At 38.1% G+C, this 27,077-nt stretch overlaps 2 protein-coding genes across 2 annotated transcripts in view; both read left to right on the forward strand.

The window, feature by feature from the left end:
* The window catches only part of UNC13C (unc-13 homolog C), a 558,354-nt gene that overhangs the window by 196,879 nt on the left and 334,398 nt on the right, over positions 1–27,077 (forward strand). The window contains exon 5 of the mRNA XM_036302049.1: positions 26,961–27,039. Within this exon, the coding sequence (XP_036157942.1) occupies positions 26,961–27,039 (79 nt within the window). The remainder of the gene's footprint in view (positions 1–26,960; positions 27,040–27,077) is intronic.
* Positions 162–1,106, forward strand: LOC118652124 (olfactory receptor 1E1-like). The gene has a single exon (XM_036302063.1). The coding sequence runs from the start codon at positions 162–164 to the stop codon at positions 1,104–1,106; it is 945 nt and encodes a 314-aa protein (XP_036157956.1).

The following is a 27,077-nucleotide window of genomic DNA, read 5'->3' on the forward strand; positions in this document are numbered from 1 at the left end:
ATTAGGACTGAGGCGACCGTTGACCGAGGCGGCGAAACCTGCGGGTTTAGTCCAATAACTTCATGTAGTAAAGACAAAGGTATAGACTTGGATATTGAAAGAAATGAAGAGAAACCTAAATGAAAATTCAACCCAAAGTATAGCAGATACTAGAGACAGATATGACAGGAAGGAATCAAACTGCCATCACAGCGTTCCTCCTCCAGGGCCTGCCCATGGAGTCAGAGCGGAAAAACCTATTCTTTGTCCTGTTTCTGGTCATGTATGTTACCACTGTCCTGGGGAACCTCCTCATCATTTTCCTGATTTGCCTGGACTCTCAACTCCACACGCCCATGTATTTGTTTCTCAGTAGCTTGTCCTTCTCTGACCTCTCCTTCTCCTCTGCCACAATGCCCAAGTTGCTGCAGAACATGCAGAGCCAAGTCCCACCCATCTCCTACACAGGCTGCCTGACCCAGGTGTACTTCTTCATGCTTTTTGGAGACCTGGAGAGCTTCCTCTTTGTGGCCATGGCCTATGACCGCCATGTGGCCATCTGCTTCCCCCTGCACTACACCGCCATCATGAGCCCCAAGCTCTGTCTCTCCCTGGTGGCGCTGTCCTGGGTGCTGACCACTTTGGATGCCCTGTTACACACACTGCTCATGGCCAGGTTGTGTTTTTGTGCTGGCAATGTAATCCCTCACTTTTTCTGTGACATGTCTGCTCTGCTGAAGCTGTCCTTCTCTGACACTCAAGTCAATGAGTTGGTGATATTTATCATGGGAGGGCTCATTCTTGTTATCCTGTTCCTACTTATCATCCTGTCCTATGCACGAATTGTGTTGTCCATCCCCAAGGTCCCTTCTGCTAGAGGTATTTACAAAGCCTTCTCCACTTGTGGCTCCCACCTGGCTGTGGTGTCACTGTTCTATGGTACAGTTATTGGCCTATATTTATGCCCATCAACTGAAAATTCTACTTTGAAGGAGATGGTCATGGCTATGATTTACGCTATGGTGACACCCATGCTGAATCCCTTCATCTACAGCCTGAGGAACAGAGACATGAAGGGAGCCCTGGGAAAAGTGTTTTTCAAAAATAAAACTTCTTTTTCTGTATGATGGTAAAACTTAGTATTTTTGCATACTTTTATTCAGTAGACATATTAAATTTAATACTGGGGTAATAATCCACACTTCCTTTTTTAGTGTTGATGTTTTTAAAAGAAATTACATCCTAAACAATTATACAGTAAGTAAAAGAGATGATGAGGAGGTGCATAGTTGAACTCAGAAACAGGATCTCAGTGACTTGTTAGCAAAGTCTTCCTTTTTATTATTGCAGGTGATCCTGAAGAAGCATTATTTAAAAACTTTGAACTGATCTATGTGTCTCCAGTTATTAAAGCAATAATTTATCATGTGTTTTTTAACCAAAACTCTGCTTTAAAAATATTTGTTCTCCCAAGTCAATATTGAATAAAACACAAACTTCTCACTCTCTTGATTACCTCTGCTAAGCTAGACTTTTTTGTTGTTGACTATAAATTCTTAACATACGTCTTCCTCAGCAAGTGTTCACAATTCTCTCTCTTAGGATTGATTTTGCTGTGTCCCAGTGATTTTGAGTTGTTGTCTGTTAATTTTCATTTGTTTCCAGCAAGTTTTTTATTTCTTTCTTGATCTTGCTTATAACCCATTCATTGTTTAATAACGTGCTATTTAGCCTCCGTGTGTTTGAATGTTTTTCGGTGTTTTTACTGTAGTTGATTTCTAATTTCACTCCATTGTGATCTGAGAACATGCTTGATACGATTTCAGTCTTCTTGAACTTTTAGAGACTCGTTTTGTGTCCTGATATGTGTTCGATCTTTGTGAATGATCCATGTGCATTTGAGAAGAATGTACATTCTGCCACGTTGGGGTGAAATGTTCTATAAATGTCAATTAAATCCATCTGATTCAGTGTGTCCTAAAAAAAAAAAGAATAAATGAGAGAGTTAAGACTTTCATCCCTTACTGTGATGGTATAAGCAAGAGTCTAAAACCAGAGGAAATGCTAACTCCCTCTGTTTTGATGCAAACATGGCATCCTCACAGTTGAGGGAGTCCAGACCAAAGGGCCTCAGCAGCACTGACCCTGAGGGGAGTGTTTGGGGAGGAGGCAAGAGGGAAGGCTCAGGAATGGAAAAGTACTGAGTCAGAGTGGGGCGAAGTGTCTTCAAGGTCTCCTGCTCCTCCCTGAGACCCTGAAGGCACCTCAGATAAAGAAACTAGGAATGAGGCACCAGGGCTGGGAATGTGAATATGTGAAAGAGCACGTCCCACCAGGGATCTGAGTTCTTGAATGCATTCTCTCCAGAGACTACAGTGCAGTGGCTATGCAGCAGGTCTGATGCAGGGAGGCAGCTTTCTCCCATGAGGACCGCCATGTAAAGCCTTCAGAATTGCTTGTGGTCAGGTCTAAAAAGCATTCATAGGTTTTTAACCAGGAGCCAGACTCTTCACTTACAACCATGTAGAGCAGGGGTCCTCAAACTATGGCCCGCAGGCCGAATGCAAATACAAATATTGTATTTGTTCCCATTTTGTTTTTTTACTTCAAACTAAGATATGTGCAGTGTGCATAGGAATTTGTTCATTTTTTTTTTTTTTTTTTTGAACTATAGTCCGGCCCTCCAATGGTCTGAGGGACCGTGAACTGGCCCCCTGTTTAAAAATTTTGAGGACCCCTGATGTACAGTATGATTTGGCATGCGCACCCCTCGACTTTCTGAGCAGTCTGTATTGTAGGGCACAATAGCACAGGAAGGGAGTGTATTGTAGTAACATTCCAAAATCAGGGCACCAGTGAGGTGACAATGCAATCATTAAATCAGCTGAAATTACAGCTGTGCTTCTGAGAATTTATGACTGGCATAGGATGAAGCTAGGCATATCTAAAGACAAATTTCTCCAGCTGAACTATTAAGTTCTTACTTTGAGGGATCAGGGCATAATTTAATTATTCTTTTAACATTTTATTTTTCAATTACAATTGAGATTCAGTATTACTTTGTATTAGTTTCAGGTGTACAGCATAGTAGTTAGATAATCATAATACTTTACCGAATGGCCCCCTTTGATATTTCAAAAAACCTCCTGGTTGCACCATACACAGTTTTTACAATATTATTGACTATGCTAGGGGCCCAGTACACAAATTCATGCACCTTGAAAGGAACTGTGGGCTGCGATGCTGAGATAGGCACAGGGGTGGGTCTCAACCCATCCTTCATGTCATTCCTGGCCCCTCCATCTACAGCCCTGGACCCCTGTCTGCTGGCAGCCCCACTCCTGCCACTGCCGCTCCCATGCACTGATGGCGCCAACCCCGCTCACACCCACTGATGGCTCGGAGCGATTGGGGCCAGTGCCAGCAGCAGGTGCGAGTGGGGCCGGCACCATCAGTGAGTTTGAGCAGTGGCTGCTGCCCCAATCACCCCTCAGGACCGGAGGGAGTTGGAGAAGCCCTCAGGGGCGATTGTGGCTGGCAGCCACCACTCGCACCCATTAATGGCGCCAAGTGATCGGGACCAGTGCCAGGCACTCGCAGCAGATGTGCGCGGCAGCTCTGGCACAGCTGCGAGTGTGAGTGGGGATGGTGCTGGCAGCAGGTGTGAGTGCCGGGCGGGACTGCTGTGTGTGGAAGCAAAGAATTTTCAGTAACCACCAGAGGCTCACCCCAATGACAGTGACCAGCGCCCCGCCTTGTTCTGGTGACTCTGCTCACCTGACCCACCATCCTGCTGCTGCCAACGCCCACCATATTCCACACATGCACCATGGTGGTCAGTGCATGTCATAGTGATCGGTTGTTCCAGTTGTTCCACCTTTCGGTCTATTTGCATATTAGCCTTTTATTATATAGGATTCCCTATACTACAGTATACTACATTTACTATCATCTGAGATAACAGAATATAATAAAATCAATGATGCAGTATTAATGCATAACAGATTGGTTTTGTAGTAAAGTCAAAACTTAAAGGTACCAATAATCATGATGTTGTTATGCTTTTTACAAAAACTAAAAAATTACCATTCTAAAAATATCTATATATTTCTGTGGGTTTTTTTTGGATTCCTCTAATAGTATTTTTTCTTCTCCTTGTGCTATTCATTCACTTGTTCTGCCTAATAAGTTGATCCCCTAAGACTCCTATCCCTCATTCTCCAATCAAATTAAGTGTCCATTTACAGGAATAGAAGTTATTGCCTATAATAGCTAGGGCTTGGTTATTTATTTTTTCATTGGACTTATTCTGAACTCAGTTTTACCTTCTTAAAGCAGTTTGATGTAGCATAACATCCCTAAAAGAAAATAGTGATTGAAATTTTATATTGTCTCTTCAGACATTCAAGTGATTGATAGTTATGAAAGCACGGTCCATAAATCAGTGTTCATGGTATTTAAGGGCTCTATCACCTTGTTTTTACTTCCTAAAGAAAAGCAGATCATCCTCACAGTCCAGCAATAAAGCAGGATTAGGTAATAGGTAAAGGAAATGCCTGTCAGATATGATTCTGTTTAGACCAGACAGTAAATTGTGTTAAAAAGGTATTTGCAGCACTTGTCAACAACTGCAAGGTAAAAATGGGAGTTTCATGGTGTTTCTTTCTAATAGAGTGATTATAAGGACTCAAATCTTACTATGGTCAAACAATAAGATCTGGAAAATTACAACAAAATGAAACTACAAGGAAAAGGCTCTTGGCTTATAAAATTGCTCTGGCAAGAATACAATTCATGAATGTCAGAAGCCTATAATGTGGTGACCTAGGTTATGTTTATTTGTACTGGGTTTGTTAAAATATAACCTGCTTCTAATAAAAGCTGAGGTGTCTGAAGTAGCAAGAATAATTCGGGCCTTAAATAAAAGTTATAACTAAAATTTTTAATCTCACAGTATCAGAGAGGGAACATTCACATCCAATGCAATGAGCCAACTTAAAGTAGCAGTGGCACATTATTAATATCGATGATAGTTATAGTGATGATGGTGACAATTTAGAATTAGAGAAGAGAGGGAGGAACCAAGATGGTGGCATAGGTAAACACTGGTACTCACTGCCACCCAGAACCACATAAAATTACAACTACCATACAGAACAACCATCATTCAGAATTGCCTGAAATCTGGCTGAATAGAAGTCCTACCCATAGAGAAGTAAAAAAGTACATTGAGACTGTTAGGAGGGGTGGAGGCACAGAACAGGATGATCCAACACACACATGTGGTATTTTTTTTTAATTGGGAGGAATCTCTGCTGAAGATATCTCCCATCAGAAGCAAGGGGTCCCAGCTCAGGGTTCCAGATCTGGGAATAGATTGTGGCAGAGTGACGTGGAGGCTACTAGAGACCCAAAGAGTTCCTTTTAAAAGGCCGGCACACAAACTTACATGTCCCATTCCCTCTGAGCTCTAGTGCTGGGCGACAGCATTGAGGGATCCAGGGACATACAGGGAGAAACTGGATTGTCTGGCATCAGGGCAGGAACTCCAGGGTGGCTTTCTCTCAAACGGGGGTGCTTGCAGGGGTCATTGTTCCTGTGCTGGGACTTCCCCTGTCACAGACCTCACAGCCATATCTGAATTTCCATCAGCATGGCTCATACTGTTTGATCTACCCTGGTGATTCCCTGAGACCCTTCCCCATTCAATTTAAAGCCTCACCCAAGCTGTTTACAGTGGCTTTTCCATATAATGGTCTATCCTGGCTTAGCCTTCAGACTTTCCTAAAATCTCTCAAATAAGCAGCTCCTGGTATCAGTGTGCCCCATACCTATCAATAAGAATTCCAAGACCAAGCACTAGTTCCAGCCTGCATTTCTTTACAACTTAACCTCACCTGGGCACTTCCATGCCCAATATAAGTAGCAGCCACCTGCAGATCTCTTTTTAGTTCCTGCTGGGTGGCCCCAAGCAGTGGATGACTTTTCACCTCCAAGGAGTCCTTAGAGCTAGTGCACCTGGTGGACAGCTTCAGACTATGCCAAATTACAACTCTACATACCCACAAGCAACACACTCAGGGATTAGACTCAGTGAGCACCAAAGATCCACTGAAGCAAGTCCTGCTCCATACGGTGTCTCCTGCACAGCAGCTCTTCCATTGTAGACACAGCTGGTCCTCGCAGCCAGTTGATGTGGAGGTCAATTCCTCTCAGTAATACCAACAGCAATCAAAGCTCAACTACAAAAAGACTGTGCACACAGCCCATGTAGCGGCACACCTAGAGTGCTCAGCTCAGGTGACTGGGGAGGCTGAGCCACTGGGCCTTCCAGGATACCTACTACACAAGGCAACTCTACCAATTCTAGGAAACATAGCATCTCTACCATCCATAGAAACAAATACAGGAAAGCAACCAAAATGCGGAGACAAAGAAACATGTCACAAATGAGTGAACAGGAAAAAAATCTCAAGAAAAATAAGTAAATTAAATGGAAGCAAGAAAACTACTGGATATAGAGTTCAAAACAATGGTTATAAGTTGATAAAGCTTCTTAATAAGAGCTTCAAGAGACTTAGTGAGACTTTCAAGGATCTTAGTAAAAATTTCAAAGATATGAAAAAAGACCAGTCAGAAATTGAGCATAAACTAACTGATATAAAGAATAATTTACAGAAATTCAACCGTATAGTAGAGGATTCTGAGAATAAAATCAATGATTTAGAATATGAGGAAGCAAAAAACACCCAATCAGAAGAGCAAAAAGAAAAAATAATCCAAAAAATATGAAGATAGAGTAAGGATCCTCTGGTACAACTTTAAGAGAACCAACATTCGCATTATGGGGGTACCAAAAGGAGAAGAGAGATAGCAAGATATTGAAAACCTATTTGAAGAAATAATGACAGAAAACTTTCCCTACCTGGTGAAAGAAATAGACTTATAAGTCCATGAAGTTCAGAGAGTCCCAAACCAGAGGAACCCAAAGAGGCCCACACGGAGATACATCATAATTAAAATGCCAAAGGTTAAAAATAAAGAATCTTAAAAGCAGCAAGAGAAAAGCAGTTAGTTGCCTACAAGAGAGCGCCCATATGACTGTCAGCTGATTTATCAACAGAAAATTTGCAGGCCAGAAGGGAGTGACAAGAAATATTCAAAGTGATGAATAGCAAGGATCTACAACCAAGATCTACCCAGCAAAGCTATCATTTAGAATTGAAGTTCAGATACAGAGCTTCACAGACAAGAAAAAGGTAAAGAAGTTCTTCACCACCAAACCAGTATTACATGAAATATTGAAGGGTATTCTTTAAGAAGAGGAAGAAAAAAGATCAAAATACCAACAAGAAAATGGCATTAAATACATATCAGCAATTGAATCCAAAAATCAAAATAAATGAACAAGGAATCTAATGAATAAAATAAACTGATGAATAAAATAGAATCAGAGGCATGGAAATATGAGACAGACTGATGAATCTCAGAGGGAACTTGGCAGGGGGGGGGAGACAAGGACAGGAAGAAATTAATAAAAAATATTATATGTGTGTATGCATTACCTATGACACAGACAATAGGGTGGTGAAGATCTGGGGTGGGATGGGAACCAGTGGAGGGGAGAAATGGGGGGAGGGAAAGAGTGATATCTGTAATACTCTTAACTCTTAGCAATAAATATTTTTTAGAAAGAATTAAAGAAGAGAAAGGATAGGTGTGAAGCAATAAAGAATAATGATTAGAAGAGGGAAAGAAGGAGAAGAAATTATAGAAACAGAAATATGCCTACTATAATTTTACAGTTAACCAAGTATTTGAGAAGATGGGATAATCTGTATAAGTTAAGTATCCAGGTAACTAAAGCACCTATTAAAGATACCTAAATAATTAATATTTTATTAGAATAAATTTGATTAAGTATCTTTCTAACAAGTAAAACATATATCTCTGACTTCTTAAAATATTCAGAACATTACATTTGTCTTTTCTTAAAATGGCTCAGGTCACCATTGTGATAAATCCCTGATGTAGTTAGAAGGATAAGTACGGAATCAGCCATATGTACTACCTGGGTTTAAAACTCAGCTCTGTACTTGCTAGTTGTGTAATTTTGGAGTAAGATACTTAACATCTCTGCACTTCAGTATGCTAACCTATAAAATGAGGATAACAGTAGTTTCATCTCACAGATTTATTATATTGATTAAATTAATTAATGTGCTTATAAAGCAGCTAAGATAGTATCTGGCACACAGTAGGATCTAATAAATAATTATTATTATTGACCAATAAAGGTCGTTTACTGACTCATTCATTCCCATAATATTTACTGAGCAACTATGTGCCAGGCATTATTCAAGGCACTTGGAAACAAATGTTAAACTTGAATTTTAGTAGGGTTCACAGACAGAAAATGAACAAGTAGCCCCACCGATGTGGCTCAGTGGTTGAGCACCAATCTATGAACCAGGAAGTCACAGTTCTATTCCCAGTCAGGACACATGTCTAGATTACAGGTTCCATCCTCAGTAGGGGGTGTGCAGGAGGCAGCCATCGATGATTCTTTCCCAGCATTGAAGTTTCTATCTAGCTCTCCCTTCCCTTCCTCTCTCTGAAGTCAGTAAAAACATACCCCCCAAAATAAATAAACAAACAAACAGACAAGTAAATTATGTAATGTGTAAGAGGGTCAAAACGTCTGTGGAAATAAAAAAAAAAGTAAAGCAGAATAAAGGAATTGGGAGTGGGGAGGTGGGAATGAATTTTGGAGGGGTAGAAGGGGCAATCCATAGGTTGCAATGTTAAATAAAGTGTCAAGGTTAAGTAAGTTTACTGAAAAGTTGAGATTTAAACTATATATACCATGTATTATAAATAGCCCTAAGCTATAGTATTTTTGAGTGCTTGTGTTTGCTTTGTAAGGAAAAAAGTAAAATTGCTTTTGGGTTATACTTCTATATTATTTTGGTCCCAATATATAGGGTGTCCCCAAAAATTGTATACACACACTTTGAATAATTATAAAGGCACCATTATTAAAATACATTTCATTTTTAAAATTGAGATCTTGGCTGTGTGTATACATTTTTTTTTGGGGGGGGGACATCCTGTATTCATGCTTATCAGCATTTATCTACATAGTCAAACCAAAATGGAACAATGGCTATTACTCTGTGTGAGTAGAGCTGCCAAGACCATTACCAAGGCCAGTCCCTGAACCTTGAGCACCTTGTCCTTGCTCTCCTCATGGCTCAGGCTCCTGTACTGAAAGCAAGTGTCAGTGAGATATTGCTCGCCAGTATTCAACCCTTGTTCTCACCTCTCTTTGCCTCTGTCTCACTCCACTCTGAATGTAGCTGTATGGAGATTTAAGTGCCTGAGGAAGAAGAGTTTCAGGGAAGAAGAAGAAACATAGTGGGGGAATGTCCTAGAAAGCTCATGAAGGGACAAAAGGTCATGCTAGCACTCCCATATGAAGTTCCTTTTAACTTTATTTGATATCTGAGTGGAGATTATGGGCAACCTGGAGCCCCAATTTTATGTTCCAATGATAAACTATCCTAAATAGTCCAGAGATAGAGTGGCACATGTTAATCAATTTATGCTTATTTTATTAAAAGTATATATAAGCCCAGTCAGCATGGTTCAGTGGTTGAGTATCGACCTATGAAGTAGGAGGTCACGGGTTTGATTCCTGGTCAGGGCACGTGCCTGGGTTCAATCCCTAGTAGGAGGTGTGCAGGAGGCAGCTAATCAATGATTCTCTCGCATCAGTGATGTTTCTATTGCTCTTTCCTTCTCCCTTCCCCTCTGAAATCAATAAAAATATATTTTTTAAAAAGTATATATAAGATACTGTTTTATAATTACTTGTATAATATTACTTGAATCAATTTTCTGCAATTTAGTAGCTGTACTAATATTGAACAAATTCTTTAGGTTCTCTAAACCACAGTTTCCTCTTCTATAAAATCTATACTAATAAAAGGGTAATATGCTAATTAGACTGGATAGACCAGACATCATTCCAGACGTCCTTCCTGACAAAGCCAGGGTCAAGCCTGGGCGAAGTGGCCCAGGGTCCCAGGTGCCTGCAGCCTGCTGGAGGAGGGAAGCCCGGGTCCTGGGTGCCAGAGGGAAGCTGGTGCCGGCAGCCAAGGGAAGAAAGGCCCACTCTTGCATGAATTTTCATGCATTGGGCCTCTAGTAGAAATAATAATTGTTACTTGAAAATGTTATTATGAGTATTACAAATTTACTTTTAAAAAGCCTCATGCACTACCAGGCATATATTGAAATTCAAAAAATTGAAGAAATGTTTAATATCACTTATTAAGCAAGAAAACCTTACTAAATACATTTTTTTTTGTCTGGCAAAACAAGTGTTAACTTTCCTAGTCAGTCATTTTTTTGAAAGTCATTTCTATCTTGGTTCTTTAAATTAGTTCTATGTCACTAATGAGATAATCAATGCTCCTATCTTACAAACATTATCATGAAGAAGGTTGTGTGGCATAAAACATTTATTTTTGTAATGAAATGCAATTCGTTACCATAAATTTCTTCATGATGAGAGTTCCCATCATTTATGATACAAATCTTCCTTTTTTGAAGTACGTGATATAGCTTTATATATTTTGGTTACATGCAATTCTATGATTTGTACTTATATACATTCATACATGATCACATATCTTCTCAACAATTTTAAATGTTTCTGTAAGGTCAAGAATAAGCTATTTTATGTCCTCCATGTCAGGAACTGGGAAGGGTCTGATATTACCCAGCCTACCACAGTTCCATAGATGCTAGCGGAAGACACAAGACTTCTGGGTCAGAGACAAAGGCCTTTCTTTCTCATGGTACAACAGGAGGCTAGCATGAGCTTGGTATTTGCATCAGCCCCACTGGGGCAACATGGAAGTAGACCTAGGTGGATGCAAGGTACATAGTGCATTTGTGTCAGTTTTCAAGCTTAGGAAACCTTAATCTTTTAAAAGCAAGCCAAACCAATTTTTACTACCCTTGTCAGCACACAAATTTGTCCTCTACTCCAGAAGAGGATACTATATCAATGTATATGGTACGGCCATCTGTGAAGAGTTCGTCTAGAACAAAAGTCAGTGCCATTCATAAGATGTACAAAAAATTAAAAGACGCGTGAAGAATTGTCTCCCAACACTCTAGAGCAGTGGTTCTCAACCTTCTGGCCCTTTAAATACAGTTCCTCATGTTGTGACCCAACCATAAAATTATTTTCGTTGCTACTTCAAAACTGTAATGCTGCTACTGTTATGAATCATAATGTAAATATCTGATATTCAAGTTGGTCTTAGGCGACCCAGGTGAAAGGGTCATTCGACCGCCAAAGGGGTCGCGACCCACAGGTTGAGAACCGCTGCTCTAGCGCACATAGCAGGAACTCAGTTGATGTTGAAGTGAATTAATTTGACCAAAAAATCATAAAATCATTGCTATAAATTACATGACTATTTATGCGTACTGAATTGAGTGGCTGAGGAAGATACTGATTAAGAATCAAATATTTGTACAAAAGATGATGAAGGAAGACACTGAATGCTGACATCAATCAAAGATAGAGATGAATAGGAACAACAAAGTGAATTCAGTTAGAGAAATGACAAATTATAGGAATTCCTTACTGGGAATATTAGCAAGATTTGTGATTAGTGTATGCTGGCCCTGCAGTTAAAAAGACCCTAATTTTTAGTGTTTGCCTATTTTCCTGGTCTAAGTTACTCCATTATGGACAATTTTAAGCTATCAGTGTGATGTTTCTGAATGTGGTGTTGGGGAATGATGTTCACAATTTGTTCTCCAGAGGTATGAGTCCAGATTCAGTGCACCACTAGCTGCTTTGGACAAAATGGAAGTAATAGTACCAAATACTCATTTCCCAACTCTCAGTCTTTATCCCAATATTCTCCCTCAATGTTATGAGGGTAACGAGTGCAATGGCAGTAGGACTGGGGGGATATACTATATTTGACAGATCTAGTCTTAGTTGTTTTTGAGAAAAATCAAAGAGAATGTGCTTCCATGACATCTCCCTTGCCTATGAGTAGAACTCAGTTCAGATGCAAACTTAGCTCCCCCACAACACTGTTCTGATCAGTGGCGAATGTCTGCCCTTCCCTGATATATTGCCCCAGGGTTATAAGATAGAGCCAGTAGATTACTTCTCAATGGCTTATTCACGCTTAGGACTTACTTATTTTATAAGGGGTCCTAATTGTCATTGGCTCTGATGTGTTAGCTTGCATAGGGAGGCCAATGAATACGTTATGATTCCAGGAGCTAATATGTTCTCTGACACTGAGAACAGAAAACAGCACTTGCCACTTTTGTTCCATTATCATATATCATGGAATTTATAAACAAATTTGACACATATTCTCTTTACCTCATCTCCCATGGTGAAAAAACAATCACAAAAACATGAGTAGATAAGCTCTCATTGTGCCCAACTGCTGAAGAGAGATTCATGTGATGGACAAATGCCAAGTAGATGTTTGTATCATTTTTGCATTAATTACAATATTCAGAAACTTGCCCATTTTTCAAGTAACTTTACTTAAAAACCTCTAGCCAGATGGTTCTTGCCCAAATCCAGAGACTCATAAGTTCTTTAAAAAAAAACACACAAAAAAAACCCCAGCTCCAATATCCATGCACATTTGAAAGAAGACTGCACATTATGCACAGGATAAGCAGCTCCTCATAGGGGCTGAGCAGAATAGGCCAGGTCCTCCCTCTTTCTGCTTCTTCAGTCAGCACAGCCAAATGCCCTTCATCTATACAGTTTGGTCCCTCCCTCTTCTTTTCATTCTAATTAGATCTATGTTTGTTGGTTTCTCTGTTTCAAATACTGGGATTAAAGAGTGTTTCTAGAATACTAGTTTGATAGTCTGCTAGCATAGTTGATTACACATTATGCTAAACAGAGATGAATTTGCCTTTGTTTAAATAACTGTAATTGCCTTTTGGTAAGATGTATGTTTCTAAAGCTTCATTTCAGTTCCAATAACTGTACCTAAAAGTGCAAGGAATAGCCATTAAGAACAGAAAACACTAATTCTCTATTTAACCCCTGGTTGCATTGAGTAGATAAAATGCTTCAATGCTAAGAACAGTAGAAGCAACATTTTGGATTTTAAAAATGCTAATTGATTTATTTTTCAATTTTAAGAGAAGCATACCTGTTAGAACAGTAGTCTTTGTTCTAAATCCTGAGGTGGGTACAAAAATTGGGACAATTTTTAAATTTTTAATTACTCAAGATTCTAAATGTATATGTTAATTTGCCTTAGAAATGAGTGCCTACAAAATAAATAAAAGGAATTCTTCCAATCGTTAATTTTACAGTTACTTATTAACTAAGTAATATGCATACTAGTAATAATACATGTAAAATCCTATAATAAACACTAAGAATAAAAAGACAAATTGTACATGTTTTCTCTTTTCAAGGAGTACAAAATCTGGGGAAAGTCATATTTGTGTAAATAATTGTAGCACAATGCATTATAAAAGGAATAATTTGAGTGCGATGGTCAAATTGGTCTTGGCTATTAATTTAAGAGCATGTAGTTGAGTTTTGTTTATTTCATAAGCTTTTCAATATTTTTCTTTTATTGAATTTATTGCAGTGACATTGGTTAACAAAATTATATAGGTTTCACTTGTACAATTCTATAATACATCATCTGTATATTGTCTTCTGTGTTCATTACCCCAAGTCAAGTCTCCTTTCATCACCGTTTATCTCCCCTACATCCTCCTCTACCTCCCACACACTCTTTTCCCTCTAGTAATCACCATACTGTTGTCTGGGTCTATGAGGGTTTTTTCCCCCCTTAATTCCTTCACCTTTTTCACCCAGCCCTGCCTCTGACAGCTGTCAGTCAATTCTCTAACGCTCTTAGATAGCGAATTTCATATATATATATATATATATATATATATATATATATATATATATTATTAAGTTTTTACAGAGAGGAAAGGAGAGAGATAGAGAGTTAAAAACATCGATGAGAGAGAAACATCGACTAGCTGCCTCCTGCACACTCCACACTGGGGATGTACCCGCAACCAAGGTACATGCCCTTGACCGGAATCGAACCTGGGACCTTTCAGTCCGCAGGTCGACGCTCTATCCACTGAGCCAAACCGGTTTCAGCGCGAATTTCTTTTAGTTATTTTTAGGCACTCATTTCTAAGGCAAATTAACATATACATTGTTGTTAGTTCATTGTATTCATTAGATTCCACATACAAGTGAAATCATATGGTATTTGTCTTTCTCTGACTGGCTCATTTCTCTTAGCATACTCTCCAGGTCCAACCATGATGTCGCAAAGGGCAATACTGAGTAGTATTTCATTATGTAAATGTACAATTTAGTAAGTTTTTATTACTTGCACAACCCTGGGCAATCACTCCTTTGGATACATTCATTGGTTGCAGAGGAATGGTTTTGCAGCAGCTGGATAGGTTATAGAAGCCTCTTTTTAACTTGCCAAGCATGATAGGTAGCTGTGCTTGAAACTTTCAGAGGTAGGATGTTCTCTAGTTTGATTTTGCCAGGGGTCTGCTAGCCATAAGACTTGAGATAATATATCCAGGGTTTCAGAACTCAGACAGAGCTAATAAGGCAGAGAAGTAACAGACTTGGAATCAGTAGTTAGTAAAACATTTTTTAAATAATATAATTGATGATACAATATTTTTATTCTCTATCCCAGCATGTTTGCTTCAGTTGGAATCCTTCTATCATCCACCCCCTGGTAGGCAATTTATTAAAACAGTACCTGGTATATATTCATTGTTTTTCTAAAATTAGATTTTAATTCTACTCTAAGAATTTTGTAACAGCCTTAAAATAATGAGACAACCATGGGCTTGACATGAATGAGGTGCTTCCTGAGATACACATAAGCATGAGTTCTGTTTGCTTTTCATCCCTTTTCTTTTGTGGTGAGCAGGACCTCAAGGCCTTCCTTGGTACTGTCTATCAAAGCTCAAACCCCTGGTGTTCTGAGATGTGCCTTTATTCTGAGCTGAATGCTGGATATTGTTTTGTGTTTCTGTTAGCATGGAGCAGGCAAACTATAAAAAGGATTCAAGAAACATTGTCTAAGAATAAGAGGGACTTGGGCTGTGAAAGTCTGGTGACCACCTAATGGCTTTAGTCTCTGCCGCCAGTTATTACTAATGTTCATTAGTGATTGGAGAGGGACTGTTAAAATATTTCAGGGGATTAAGTATGCAGCATACATCTAAAAAACAGTATAATTAAAAGGAACCTGAGGTTTAGCTTTGAGAAATGTAGTTTCTTTGCTATTGAATATTTGGTTGTGTTTATGGCATTTAAGTAAAGCATATTAAGAAACTGGTCTTTCATTAACTTACAAGTAATTGTACTTTATGAACTATGTATAAATGGATGTTGAGATTTTCCAGAGAGGGATTACTAAGAAAATTCACTTCAAACCAAGGAACATTAATAGGCACAATTTCATCTTTACTACAGCTTTGAGCCACAGAAGCATGGTTTAGGAGTTTTAAGCTACACTCTAAATTGAGATCCTATGTAGCATGAATTTTAATTAAAGAGACACTTTTTTCAAACAATATTGGATGCTCAATTATGAGCAAGTTTGGGGGCTGCATTTTTAATTTGTTTTCTGTTCTGTCGCATGTGATCATTTCTGAGGTTAACTTAGTATAGATAATGTTCTGGAAGAGATAAGAAAGGTTTTCGGTATAGGGAATTGCAAGTCCTAGAAAAGGCTATTTTGCCTCTTTGATAAACAATCTACTAAGGGAATGAACCCTAGAAGGTACATACTGTAACTGAGTGGTGAGAAGTCAGTCCCTGACACCTGACATTGTCCCCTTGAACCTAACATTGAGGAAACCTTCAGGGGAGTGTTTAGCAGCTGCCTTTTAGGTTTTTACCGGGACAACTCATTATAATAACACCTAGGACCATTTGGTTGTTTTCCTATGAAAATTATTATTATTATTATTATTAATCCTTAAATTCTTTTGCTGTTATAACTCTGCATCCATAATTTTGAGCACTATTTGATCTTGTGATAAATGCAGCACAGAGTGGTAGATGCTTGGGGAAGTACAAAGGAAAGGAACATCACAGTCCTCACTGAAAATTATTTTTAATCACAGGAAATATAACTTGAAATCCCCCTTGCCACCAGCACAATAAATCTGTCACATCTCTTTTAGCTCTTTAAGAACTTAAAAATAGCATTAGCTTTAAAATAATAATAATGTACAGATGGATAATGAAGTAGTCAGCATTTCCAAAACCAGGTTTCAAAGGAACCAGTGTTTGAAAGAAAAAGCTGCTGACAGTGTTCAGGAGCGTTGTGGAGTGTTAAGAGGTCAAATGCCTGCGAAAGGAGAAGGTAATTTAGCAGAATACAAAGGCTCTCTCCGACACGGGGTCATTTACTCTGTAAAATATTATAGCAGTTTGAATTGGGAATTCTACCAGAGTTCATGAAGTAGAATGAAGGGGTCCAAAAAGGAAGTGGTGAAACCAACCTCAGTCAAGACCCGAATTAAGGAATCCATTACAGAATCAGGATTATTTCAACAAATTTTTTAGACCATCTCTTTTTCTCATTTATTTGTCCTCTGATCCATCATGAATAGCACTGCCAGACTGGTCTTAGAACATCGTGTTCATCATGTTAGTCCCGTGGCTACATACCTACAGAAACAAGGATGCAGCGGTTTTGTCCAGGCTAACTGAAGGTGATATAAACTGGAGAGAGGGAAATTGGTAATTAAAAAAGTCAAAGTATTTCAGGCATAACACAATAAAACCCACAACAAAACTGTGATGATCCTCCAAATATAAAGAAATATGCAAATGAATGAGGAGGTGAAAAGGCCTGATACCTTTTGGATATTAGAAGCAAAGAAGAAAAAGACCACAGTGAGCCTTGAGTATTTCTAAGTTGCCGCCAATAATTTGGACAAGTATTTGCAGCTCAATTTCCACATTCCTAAAATACAAGGATGTTGGAATATATAATTTCTTAGGGTGCTTGACTTTTACAACTAGGATTAGTTCTTATTAAGGACTGGAGGCCCTGTACATGAAATTCGTGCACTGTGGGGGTGGGGGTGGGGGAACCTGAGGTTTAGGATTGGGCCTAAACTGGCAGTCGGACATCCCTCTCACAATCCGGGACTGCTGGCTCCTAACCGCTCACCTGCCTGCCTGCCTGATCACCCCTAACCACTTTTCCTGCCAGCCTTCTTGCCTGCAACTGCCCCCTCTGCCAACTGCCCCCCCCTACTGGCCTGCTCACCCCCAACAGCCCCCCACTGCCAGCCTGCTTGCCCCCAACTGCCTTCCCCTCCTGGCCTCTGCCTCAGCCCCACCACCATGGCTTTGTCTGGAAGGATGTCTGGAAGGTTGCCCGGTCTAATTAGCATATTACCCTTTTATTAGTACAGATTTAGTTCCCTACAACTGGGAAAATGGTGATAGTATAAAAGATAGATAAATCAAAAGGAAACAGCCAAAAGAAATTGTAGGCAAAATTTTAGTTCTAAAAATTGGTTCTAAAATGGATATCTTGTCTTAAAAGTGCTAATAGGTTTGTAGAAATATTCAAGAACATTTGAAAACTATTATTTTTTAAATTTTTTTATCTTTATGGTTGAAAGTATTACAGATGGCCCCCTTTGTCCCCATTGAACCCTTCCTCTCCACCTCTGCCCTAGGGCCTTCACTGCACTATTGTCTGTGTTCTTGGGTTATATGTATATGCATATAAATTCTTTGGTTGATATCTCCCCTCCCCGCCTCTCCCTCTGAGAACCTTCAGTGTATTGCATGCTTCCATGCCTCTGGATCTATTATTTTATTTGTATGTTTCTTTTGTTCATTTGATTCTGCCTGGAATGCAGTGGGGACCAAAACTATTCTTGATCCCCAGTGTGTTCCAGGCACTCAGCAGAACAAACATGTTCTTTGCCTACTTCAGTGGAGTCACTTCAGGTACAGCTTTACTGTATGGACTAGAGAAAGAGTAAGAGAGTGAAAGCAAGACAGAGAAAGAAAAAGGAAACCATATAAAAATAATGGGCAATTCAACATGCCAGCTCACTATTTTATTAATACATGCACAGAATGCACAAGAATCTGAACATATGAATATGCTGTACCCTATTTAATAATTATTTTCTTTTTGCCTCTCAGACATGAACAGTATTGTCCCATTCTCCATAATTTTACGAATTTTTCATGCGACCATGTACTCTAACTCAAGCACATTATTTCATCTCATGTTCAACAAAGGAACTAGTGATCACTCCAAGTCAAGAGGAAATATGGCTGTAGTGGTTTTATTAGGGGGTGGCATGTTGATCTCTAATGTAGATCCCTCTAATGAGGTCACCAAGGGTAGTTTAGAGGACTATATGCTGTCTCCAATAAAAACGAGCGCACTGGTTAATGGCCACAGTTAAGAGAACCCAGGAGGCAATAAAGTAAAGATAGGCCCTACCCGGTTTGGCTCAGTGGATAGAGCGTCGGCCTGCAGACTGAAGGGACCCAGGTTCGATTCCGGCCAAGGGCATGTACCTTGGTTGTGGGCACATACCCAGTAGGGAGTGTGCGGGAGGCAGCTGATCGATGTTTCTCTCTCATCAATGTTTCTAACTCTCTATCCCTCTCCCTTCCTCTCTGTAAAAATCAATAAAATATATTTAAAAAATAAAATAAAAAATAAAGTAAAGATAGAAGATTCTGGAATGATTAGTACATAGGAGGAGTTTTATGCTTTGAATTTTATTACTCTTTGCAACAGGGCTTGGAAATTATTTGAGAGTACAAAAGTACTGGTTTTCAGAGTGTGGCGAGCTGGCACAGCCATGGCATACTCAGCCCCATGTTGGGCGCCTTATGTGCCACGCCAGCTCAGCCAGGTTCAGTGAGCCTGAGTGGGGGTGGTGAAGGATGGAGAAAAGACAGACAAGAGAATAAAAGCTGGGTCTGGGTGGGACAATGTCCTCTCTGATGGAGAGCTAGTGACAGCACCATGGACTACAAGCCGTGTCTTTATTTTATGGCCAGATTCCAAGAGGCAAAGTAAGGGCGTGGTCAAGATGTTTACAACATTCTTTTGGGTTTTGATCCTACTCAATTACATGTGTCTGAACTCTATCAAGCTCACATTACTCAGGCACGTGTTCAGACCATAGGTTCAAGCTTACAACTATAGCTATTGGCTATAATTGGGCTGGGAGGGCTCTGCCCTCCAAGCTGGGACTTGCACATGGCCATGAGAGGACTGTGCCCTCTCATTAGTCCAAGGTTTGAACCTGTCCAAACACTGTAGCTGTTCTCCACACAGAAATTGGTGTTAACAGAAAAAAAAATTGATTGGGCATCTATGAGACCCTTGTTGAATATTAAATGAAATAACTGGGACCAGGACTGTAGATAAGAATTAAGCAAGTAATAATAAGCTTAGCCAAGATATGTTATCAGGGCTGAAGTGCTAACCAAATGGGATCAGAAGAAAGGAGCCTAGACCAGAGCTGAGTCAGAAAAGCTAATAGAATACAACAGAGGATGCAATCTCAACTGTGGCTTTCTTCCCCTCTCTTTCTTGAATTCTTTAAGTAGATAGTTACCTATATATTCATGTCTGCCGGTGACAGTCACTAATCTTTTCCTTCGATTGAGAAATGTGAGTAACCCTGGGACAGCGGTGGGTAAAAATGTTCCTGTCTAAACAAGTTTATAACAAACTAATTGCTACCAATAGTTTATAGTCTATGTACATATATTATCCCATTCAATGCTCCCAACAATACTGCAAGGAAGGTAACTTTTCCATTTCTATATGAGATAACTGAGATTAAAAAGGGTTAAAAAAATTGACTTTGTCTAGTGACTAGGACTTATCTTCTTCCAGTGATTAAGCCTTTGCCTATTAAAACCACTTTAGTGGGAGTTCCTTGACTTTCTTCCTGGTCCTCAGCCTTCTGTCTTTCTCTTTCCAGGTATTATTTTAAAGATTACAATCTTAAAAAAAAAAAAAAACAAGCAAACAAACAAACAAAAACAAGACCATGATTTCTTTAAATGTGTAACCTCGCCTCTACTTTTCATTCTTCATTGCTTCATGCTAGAGTTGGCTATAGGAAAGTAGAGATGAGTAAGTTTTCTTCTTTTTTTGAAAAACATATTCTAGTGGGGACAAACATGTAAACAAACAGAATGCACTTTCACAGGGATGATGGCAAAAGACTTAGAAGAACTGTTCTGACTTTTCTGCCCCAGTTCAACCAAAAAGTAGGATATACCCCTGTCAGAAACATTTACCTTTTAACCCATGCAGTGCTGAGAAGCCCACCTTTGAGGTAAGAGCCATGTTTCTGCCCTCTCCTCCTTTTCTGGGTTGAAGAGTAAATTCTAAAGAGTTGGACTAAGGATGAGAAGTTTAAGAAATTGCTATTTTTTATATTTTCTTTTAATGTATAGAAAATATGATTGATATGTAAAAGAAATTTGTGTCATAGATGAAGTCAGTTTAAGAGAGAACTTAATCATAAAAATTAAATTCTAAGTGCTAAGAAGGCATGGCATCAAGAGATTAATTTGAGTGTTTTTTTTTCATAATAGTATAGCTATATTCTACAACAGATGATGTCTTCATTGTGATGAAATATGGAATTAAATAATATTTAGGTATGTGGGGGGTGTCATCAGTTACACAGACACAAATATTCATTGTTGACAATAATATAAATTAAAAAGGTGAAAAAAGAGGAAAAGAAACTATCCTAAATCAGTGGTTCTCAACCTTCTGGCACTTTAAATACAGTTCCTCATGTTGTGACCCAACCATAAAATTATTTTCGTTGCTACTTCATAACTGTAATGTTGCTACTGTTATGAATTGTAATGTAAATATCTGATATGCAGGATGGTCTTAGGCCACCCCTGTGAAAGGGCCGTTCGATCGCCAAATGGGTTGCGACCCAAGGTTGAGAACCGCTATCCTAAATAATATAACTTAATGTGCAGCAGGTAAACAAGTAAAGTATATAAAAGATGGAGAAATTTGTAATGATTAGTATTGGGGAGGAGCTTTATGCTTTGAATTTTATTACTGTTTTGCCTCAGGAAAATTATATTAATATGTTCTCATAGGGAAGGCGGGGGAGGGTGGGTGGGTGGGAAGAGATCAATCAAAGGACTTGTATGTATAACCCATGGACACAGACAATAGGCTGATGAAGGTCTGGGGCAGGGTGGTGAGCAGGGGCAGGCTAGAAGAGTTCAATGGGGTTGAATAAGGAACATATGTAATACTTTCAACAGTGAAAATGTTTTTAAAATGTACGAAAATGATATAATGATAAGCCAAGAAAAAGCAAAATAGAGTATTTTATGTTTACCATTAAGTAACTAAATAAATACAGAGTTATTTTTAAAAGTCTGAAAGAGAACACAGCTGAAGGATTATAGGAGAGGGATTTAGAGTGATTTATTATTAATCTTTTTCTTTGCCTTAATGCTCCACAATGCTTAAAAAAAAAAATTTGTTATATAGTCCTGCCCAATAATTGTCTTGCAGACACTGAAATAAACAGAAACACTATGATTTTTTTTCTTTTAGGCCTATAGTCTTCAATTAACTTAAAAACTCCCTTGGATATAAACAGTGTCTACCAATTCTGATTTCTAATGAAAATTAGCTGGTCTAAGAATATGACTAATTAACCATCAACCATCCACTTGTGGAAATAGCACACCTTTGTCTCATAATCAGAAAGATCTACCTTTGGAAAGTCTGCTTGATAGCTTTCTGCAATCCGCTCCTGGTGCCTTCTGAGAATTCTCTTCCAATCTATATACATTCAGTGTATTTTCAGATCAATTTTAGATGAAAATAATAATTAATATACTTAGTAAAATCAACTTGTACCTCTTCTATCTAAATATCAGATATTTTGAAAAGTACAGAATATATATCCTTTAGATCAGTGGTTCTCAACCTTGACTGCACATTAGAATCACCTGGGAATCTTTTTAAAATCCTGATTTCTGGGCCTCATCCTCCAGAAATTCTGTTTCTTTGTTACTAATGTTGTGGCCCCACCCCATAACAAAGAAACAGAATTTCTGGAGGATGAGGCCCAGAAATCGGGATTTTAAAAAGATTCCCAAGTGATTCTAATGTGCAGCCAATGTTGAGAACCACTGCTTTAGATCATTTGTATTATGTATGTTCTATAACTGAACCTGAGTCAAGATATATAACAATGCACTTTTATCTCAGATTTCATTAAAGTAAACATCCTTTAATGTAATTATGCAAAGAACTGATAAATAAGCAATAAAAATTATTAAGACTATGTAATAGAACAAATGTTGAATTAGAATACATCTCACTTAATTTAGCCATATTACCCATTTTACGTGATCATTGACTTTCTAGACATGTAGATCTTTTGTCTTTTTATCCCATGTGCAATCCCTGTAGTCTAAAAGACTCTTTTTTCCTAAGGAGTACATCTTAATGGCTGGAGAAGAACTATTTGGGAAGGACTGGAACTACTTTCCAATGATAATACTATTTTGGAAATAAGTTGAAAATTTTTCAAATAATTACTTATAGATGAACTGGGACAGTCTTCTTATTTCCTCCTAACAATTTTGTTTTAGTTATTAAGATATTGGGAGAAGGAGGGGACATCTGTAATACTTTCAAAAATACAGATAAATTTTAAAAATAAATAAGATAAACCACTATGAGATCACTTAAAAAAAAGCATATCAGTTTTGAGGTAAGACAGTCTTGCAGTGGAAATTAATTTTTTTCTTTTTATTAATCCTCACCGGAGGATATTTTTTCAATTGATTTTTAGAAAGTGGAAGGGAGGGAGGGAGGAAGAGGGAGATAAACATGGATGTGAGAGAGACACATGGATTGGTTGCCTCCCACACACACCAACCAGAGCCAGGGATTGAGCCTGCAAAAGAGGTACATGTCTTTGACTGTAATCTAACTCTTGACCCTTCAGTCCTTGGGCCAACTCTCTAACCACTGAGCAAACCAGCTAGGGCTTCAAGGAAATTAAACTTTGCCATGTAGTTCTAAGCCTGGGTAAATTGTTTAACTCTATTTTCATTAATAGTAAAATGGGATTAATGTAAGACTCAACTCATTTTATTGTTATAAATTTGGACTAATCCAATCCTGTCAATAGTAGGGTATGGTAAGCCATAGAGCTTAGGTTCAAATCCTGCCACTGGTCTCTCACTTAGATAATGACCTTGGGGATGATTCTAAACTATTCTATGCTTCCATTTCCTCATTTAAAAATTGAGAGAAATAATTGTATTTATATCTCACTGGATTTTTGAGAATTAAATGAAGTAATACATGTAAAGATTGTATAATTGCTAACATTATATGTGGTTCCTTGTAAGCTTCGCATAAATATTAGCTAGGCTTGGCTAGTTTGCTGGCTACAGTTAGGAACAGCCTAATCTAATCAGCTATACAGCAAAGGGATGAAATCAAACAGCTTTCAGAGAATCTGATCTTACCATCAGAGTTACTTGTCTTCTATTACCTGTGTGGATGACTTCTCACCTTCTCACCATTTGGTCTAGCTAAATTCTTCTGGATTTAAGTTCTTGGATATATATCCCTGAACTTTAACTCTTGCCTGGAAAGTCAATGATTTCTTTATCTACTGATATTTTCAGTCTTCACCATGTTTTGTTATTTAATCCATCCCAGATCTCTTCTTGTTAGGGAGTCTCTTAATAAGTATTACACATGTATTTTACATTTTGTGGAACTTTGCAGTATTTACCAAGCTCTTCTCTATAGGAAAACACAACCTGATAGAGAACACTTTTGTGGTTACCGGAAAGTTAAAAGAACTTTTTTTACTTCATTGCAATTTTGTAAATTACAAAGTATAGGTTCAACTGATTCCTGAATTTGTGAGTCTACAGAGTTGCTCAAGATTCTCTCGGCGTACCTGTGAATTTGAATTAAGTTCCATGAGAAAGAAACATAAAGGAAATAAATCATTAGTGATGGAAAGAAAATGCACAACTCCTATAACACTCTGCAGTGTATAAATCACTTTCTCAACCATTATCACAATTCAGTGTTTCTTTACATAGTTATTAAATTCACATTATTTAGGAGTCAAAATATTTCAAAAACACTTGAGGGCAGCTAGTATGATTTCCAAATAATGTAGAAAGACATTTATTAATACATACTTTATGCCATTATTATTATTTCTGTTCACAGAGGGGAAAAAGTTGAAACTGCTTGGAATCTAAGCCTTAGATTAGAGCAAATAATACTGGAAAAATCCTTTCTTTCTGTGAACAAAAACCCCCTCAATAATCCTCTTCCCTTTTACGTAATATTTGGAATGTGAGAGGGGCAAACATGAGCTGGCAAGGAGAGGGGAAGAATGTGGAGAGAGCTTAGGAGGGAAGCAGGAAGTTACTCTCATAGAGAGGCTGGCTCATTTTCTGAAGCTGGGTGTTGAGAAGACAGAATAAAAATTCCCTGGTGTCTCTTTCTGCTCCACTCTGCGGTCTCTTGCAGCCCCTCAGAGCATGCTGCCAATGGTGCTCTTCTGTTACGCCAGTTCTTGACCTTTGGCTGTCATGTGACTAATAAAGCACGTGGCCTAGAGAACGTTAATTGGCATTGTTCTGGCAACGATGGAAACTATATTACCAGCTAAGCCCTTTCTCATAGGATCAGTGTTGGGCAGTATCTTAAATGTCACCTCCTCCCACCACGTACACTGTTTTCCAGTCTATATTTTCTCCTTTCCTTCTCTTTTTCTTCCCTTTTCCATAATCTCTGCCCCACAATTTTTTTTTTTTGTACTCTATGATCTAAACTAAAGGGAACTCTTAGTTGGAGTGCCTGACCTTAAGCATAATTTGTTCATCATTAACATCCATCTTATTCATGGGAAGTGGTTTTAACATTTTACATTTATCACCACACTTGATCCTTGTTTTTAAGCATATAAGTTATGGCATTATTTACTACTTATTACCCTTTTATCTTTATTGATATTTTTCTTTTATTAATATTTTACATGGGTTGTATGATGCATTTAATAAATTATCCAACATCACCAAGGTAATAATTAATGCAACTAGAATACTGGAGTTAAGACCATGGCTACTAAGAAATATCCAATAAGACAAAGGTCTCGCTTCATTAAACCAAGCAGCAAGAGCAAAGAGGCCATCTCTGTGTCAGTGGAAAACTGGACTGTAGAATGTTGTGGTAGTCTGTTCCAATGACAGAGCTGCCCAGCTAACAACCAGAGTTATGAATTGTGTTGTTCCTAGTGAAAAGGCTATCTCTAGCCTGGCCAGTGTGGCTCAGTGGTTGAGTGTCAACCCATGAACCAGGAAGTCACTGTTAGATTTCTAGTCGCTGTTAGAGCCCAGGTTGTGGGCTCAATTCCCAATGCAGGTGTGCAGGAGGCAGCTGATCAATGAGTCTCTCTCATCATTGATGTTTCTATTTCTCTCTCTTTCGCTCTTCCTCTCTCTGAAATCAGTTTTAAAAAAGGCTGACTCTAAAGTGGAGGTTAGCAAAATTTTGTATGTTAGGTGAGCATAAGGAGAAGCTATCATCTGTATTTTAGCACCATTTTGGTTGCATAAAAAAAACTAGTTTTGATGGAATAAAAATTAAATTCAATGTATTAAACTCATTTTAATAAGCATACCTATTAATATATTTTAAATTTATTTTAAATTGCATATGCTTATTAGAAAAACATTGACCTTAACCAAATTTATAACATAGTTAGAGTCTTCTCATTTTCTCTCACCTAATTTCATTCTACAGAGATAACTGTAGTTATCAGTTTGATGAATATTGCTCTACATATTTTCTATGTCTATATAAACACATGGGATCATATTAAATTTACTAACATGCAGAATTGTGGTGCGTTTCTTTTACATAATATACTATGAGTATTTTTTCATATAAACACAAATATTTATTTCATTCGCCTTAATTATTGGGCTCTTCCCATTGTATAATATATAATAACTCATTTAATCAATATACTATTGCTGAATATTTAGGTTGTATTATTGCTATTATAAAAAATATTGCCGTGAACATTCTTGTATAACAAATTATTTTAATCTGTGCATTTATCCATGGATAAATTAAGATAAGTAGAAATTCTTGTATTAGCGTAATCACTAATTTTTTCAGTGGATATCCTTAAGGTGCCACTTTTCAGTTTAATCTGTGAAAATTAAGCACACATGTATACAATGGTATTTTTATTAAATATAATATAATATAATATAATATAATATAATATAATATAATATAATATAATATAATATATATTTTATTGTGTTGTGTGTGTGTGTGTGTGTGTGTGTGTGTACCATTGCAAGCAGACCAAAATTGCATCAAATGGTTTTGTACAAAGATCCATACACCTAACAATTTTTATTATCCTACCTCTGATACTGAAAATAAAACAATGCATCAAAACAGGCTGTATATATTTTAAATTTTCAATGTATGAAACTATCCAAAAAGAGAAATAATCACTATGTGTGGTAGCTAGAGTCTCTCCTCTTTGCAAAGGTCATAGTTTATTGATTTTAGAAGAAGGGGGTGAGAGAAACATCAATCTGTTGCCTTCTGTATGTGCCCCAACTGGGGATCAAACCCACAGCCTGGTATGTGCCCTGACTGTAAATGGAATCCACCGCCTTTCAGTGTAGACAGCGATGCTCCAACTAACCGACCAGGGCTCTATTTAATCTTTTTCACAGCTTTTTTTATTATGAACACTGGCATTCTCTTCTAGGAAGTCAATTACTCATTGAAATCATTTCTTTTTCCCTCCATCAGGGCTGGGTGGGGACTTTATGGTATTGACAGTATGCCAGATCTCAGAAGAAAAAAAACTTTGCCTATTGTACGAGATGTGGTAAGTCAGTCACTCCTGTTAAATTCTCTTTGATTGCA

This window comes from Myotis myotis, unplaced genomic scaffold (genome assembly GCF_014108235.1).
Source record: "Myotis myotis isolate mMyoMyo1 unplaced genomic scaffold, mMyoMyo1.p scaffold_m19_p_1, whole genome shotgun sequence".
NCBI lineage: Eukaryota > Metazoa > Chordata > Mammalia > Chiroptera > Vespertilionidae > Myotis > Myotis myotis.

Excerpts from the sequence above, each read along its gene's own strand:
- LOC118652124 (XM_036302063.1), top strand. The coding sequence starts at position 162 with ATGACAGGAAGGAATCAAACTGCCATCACAGCGTTCCTCCTCCAGGGC.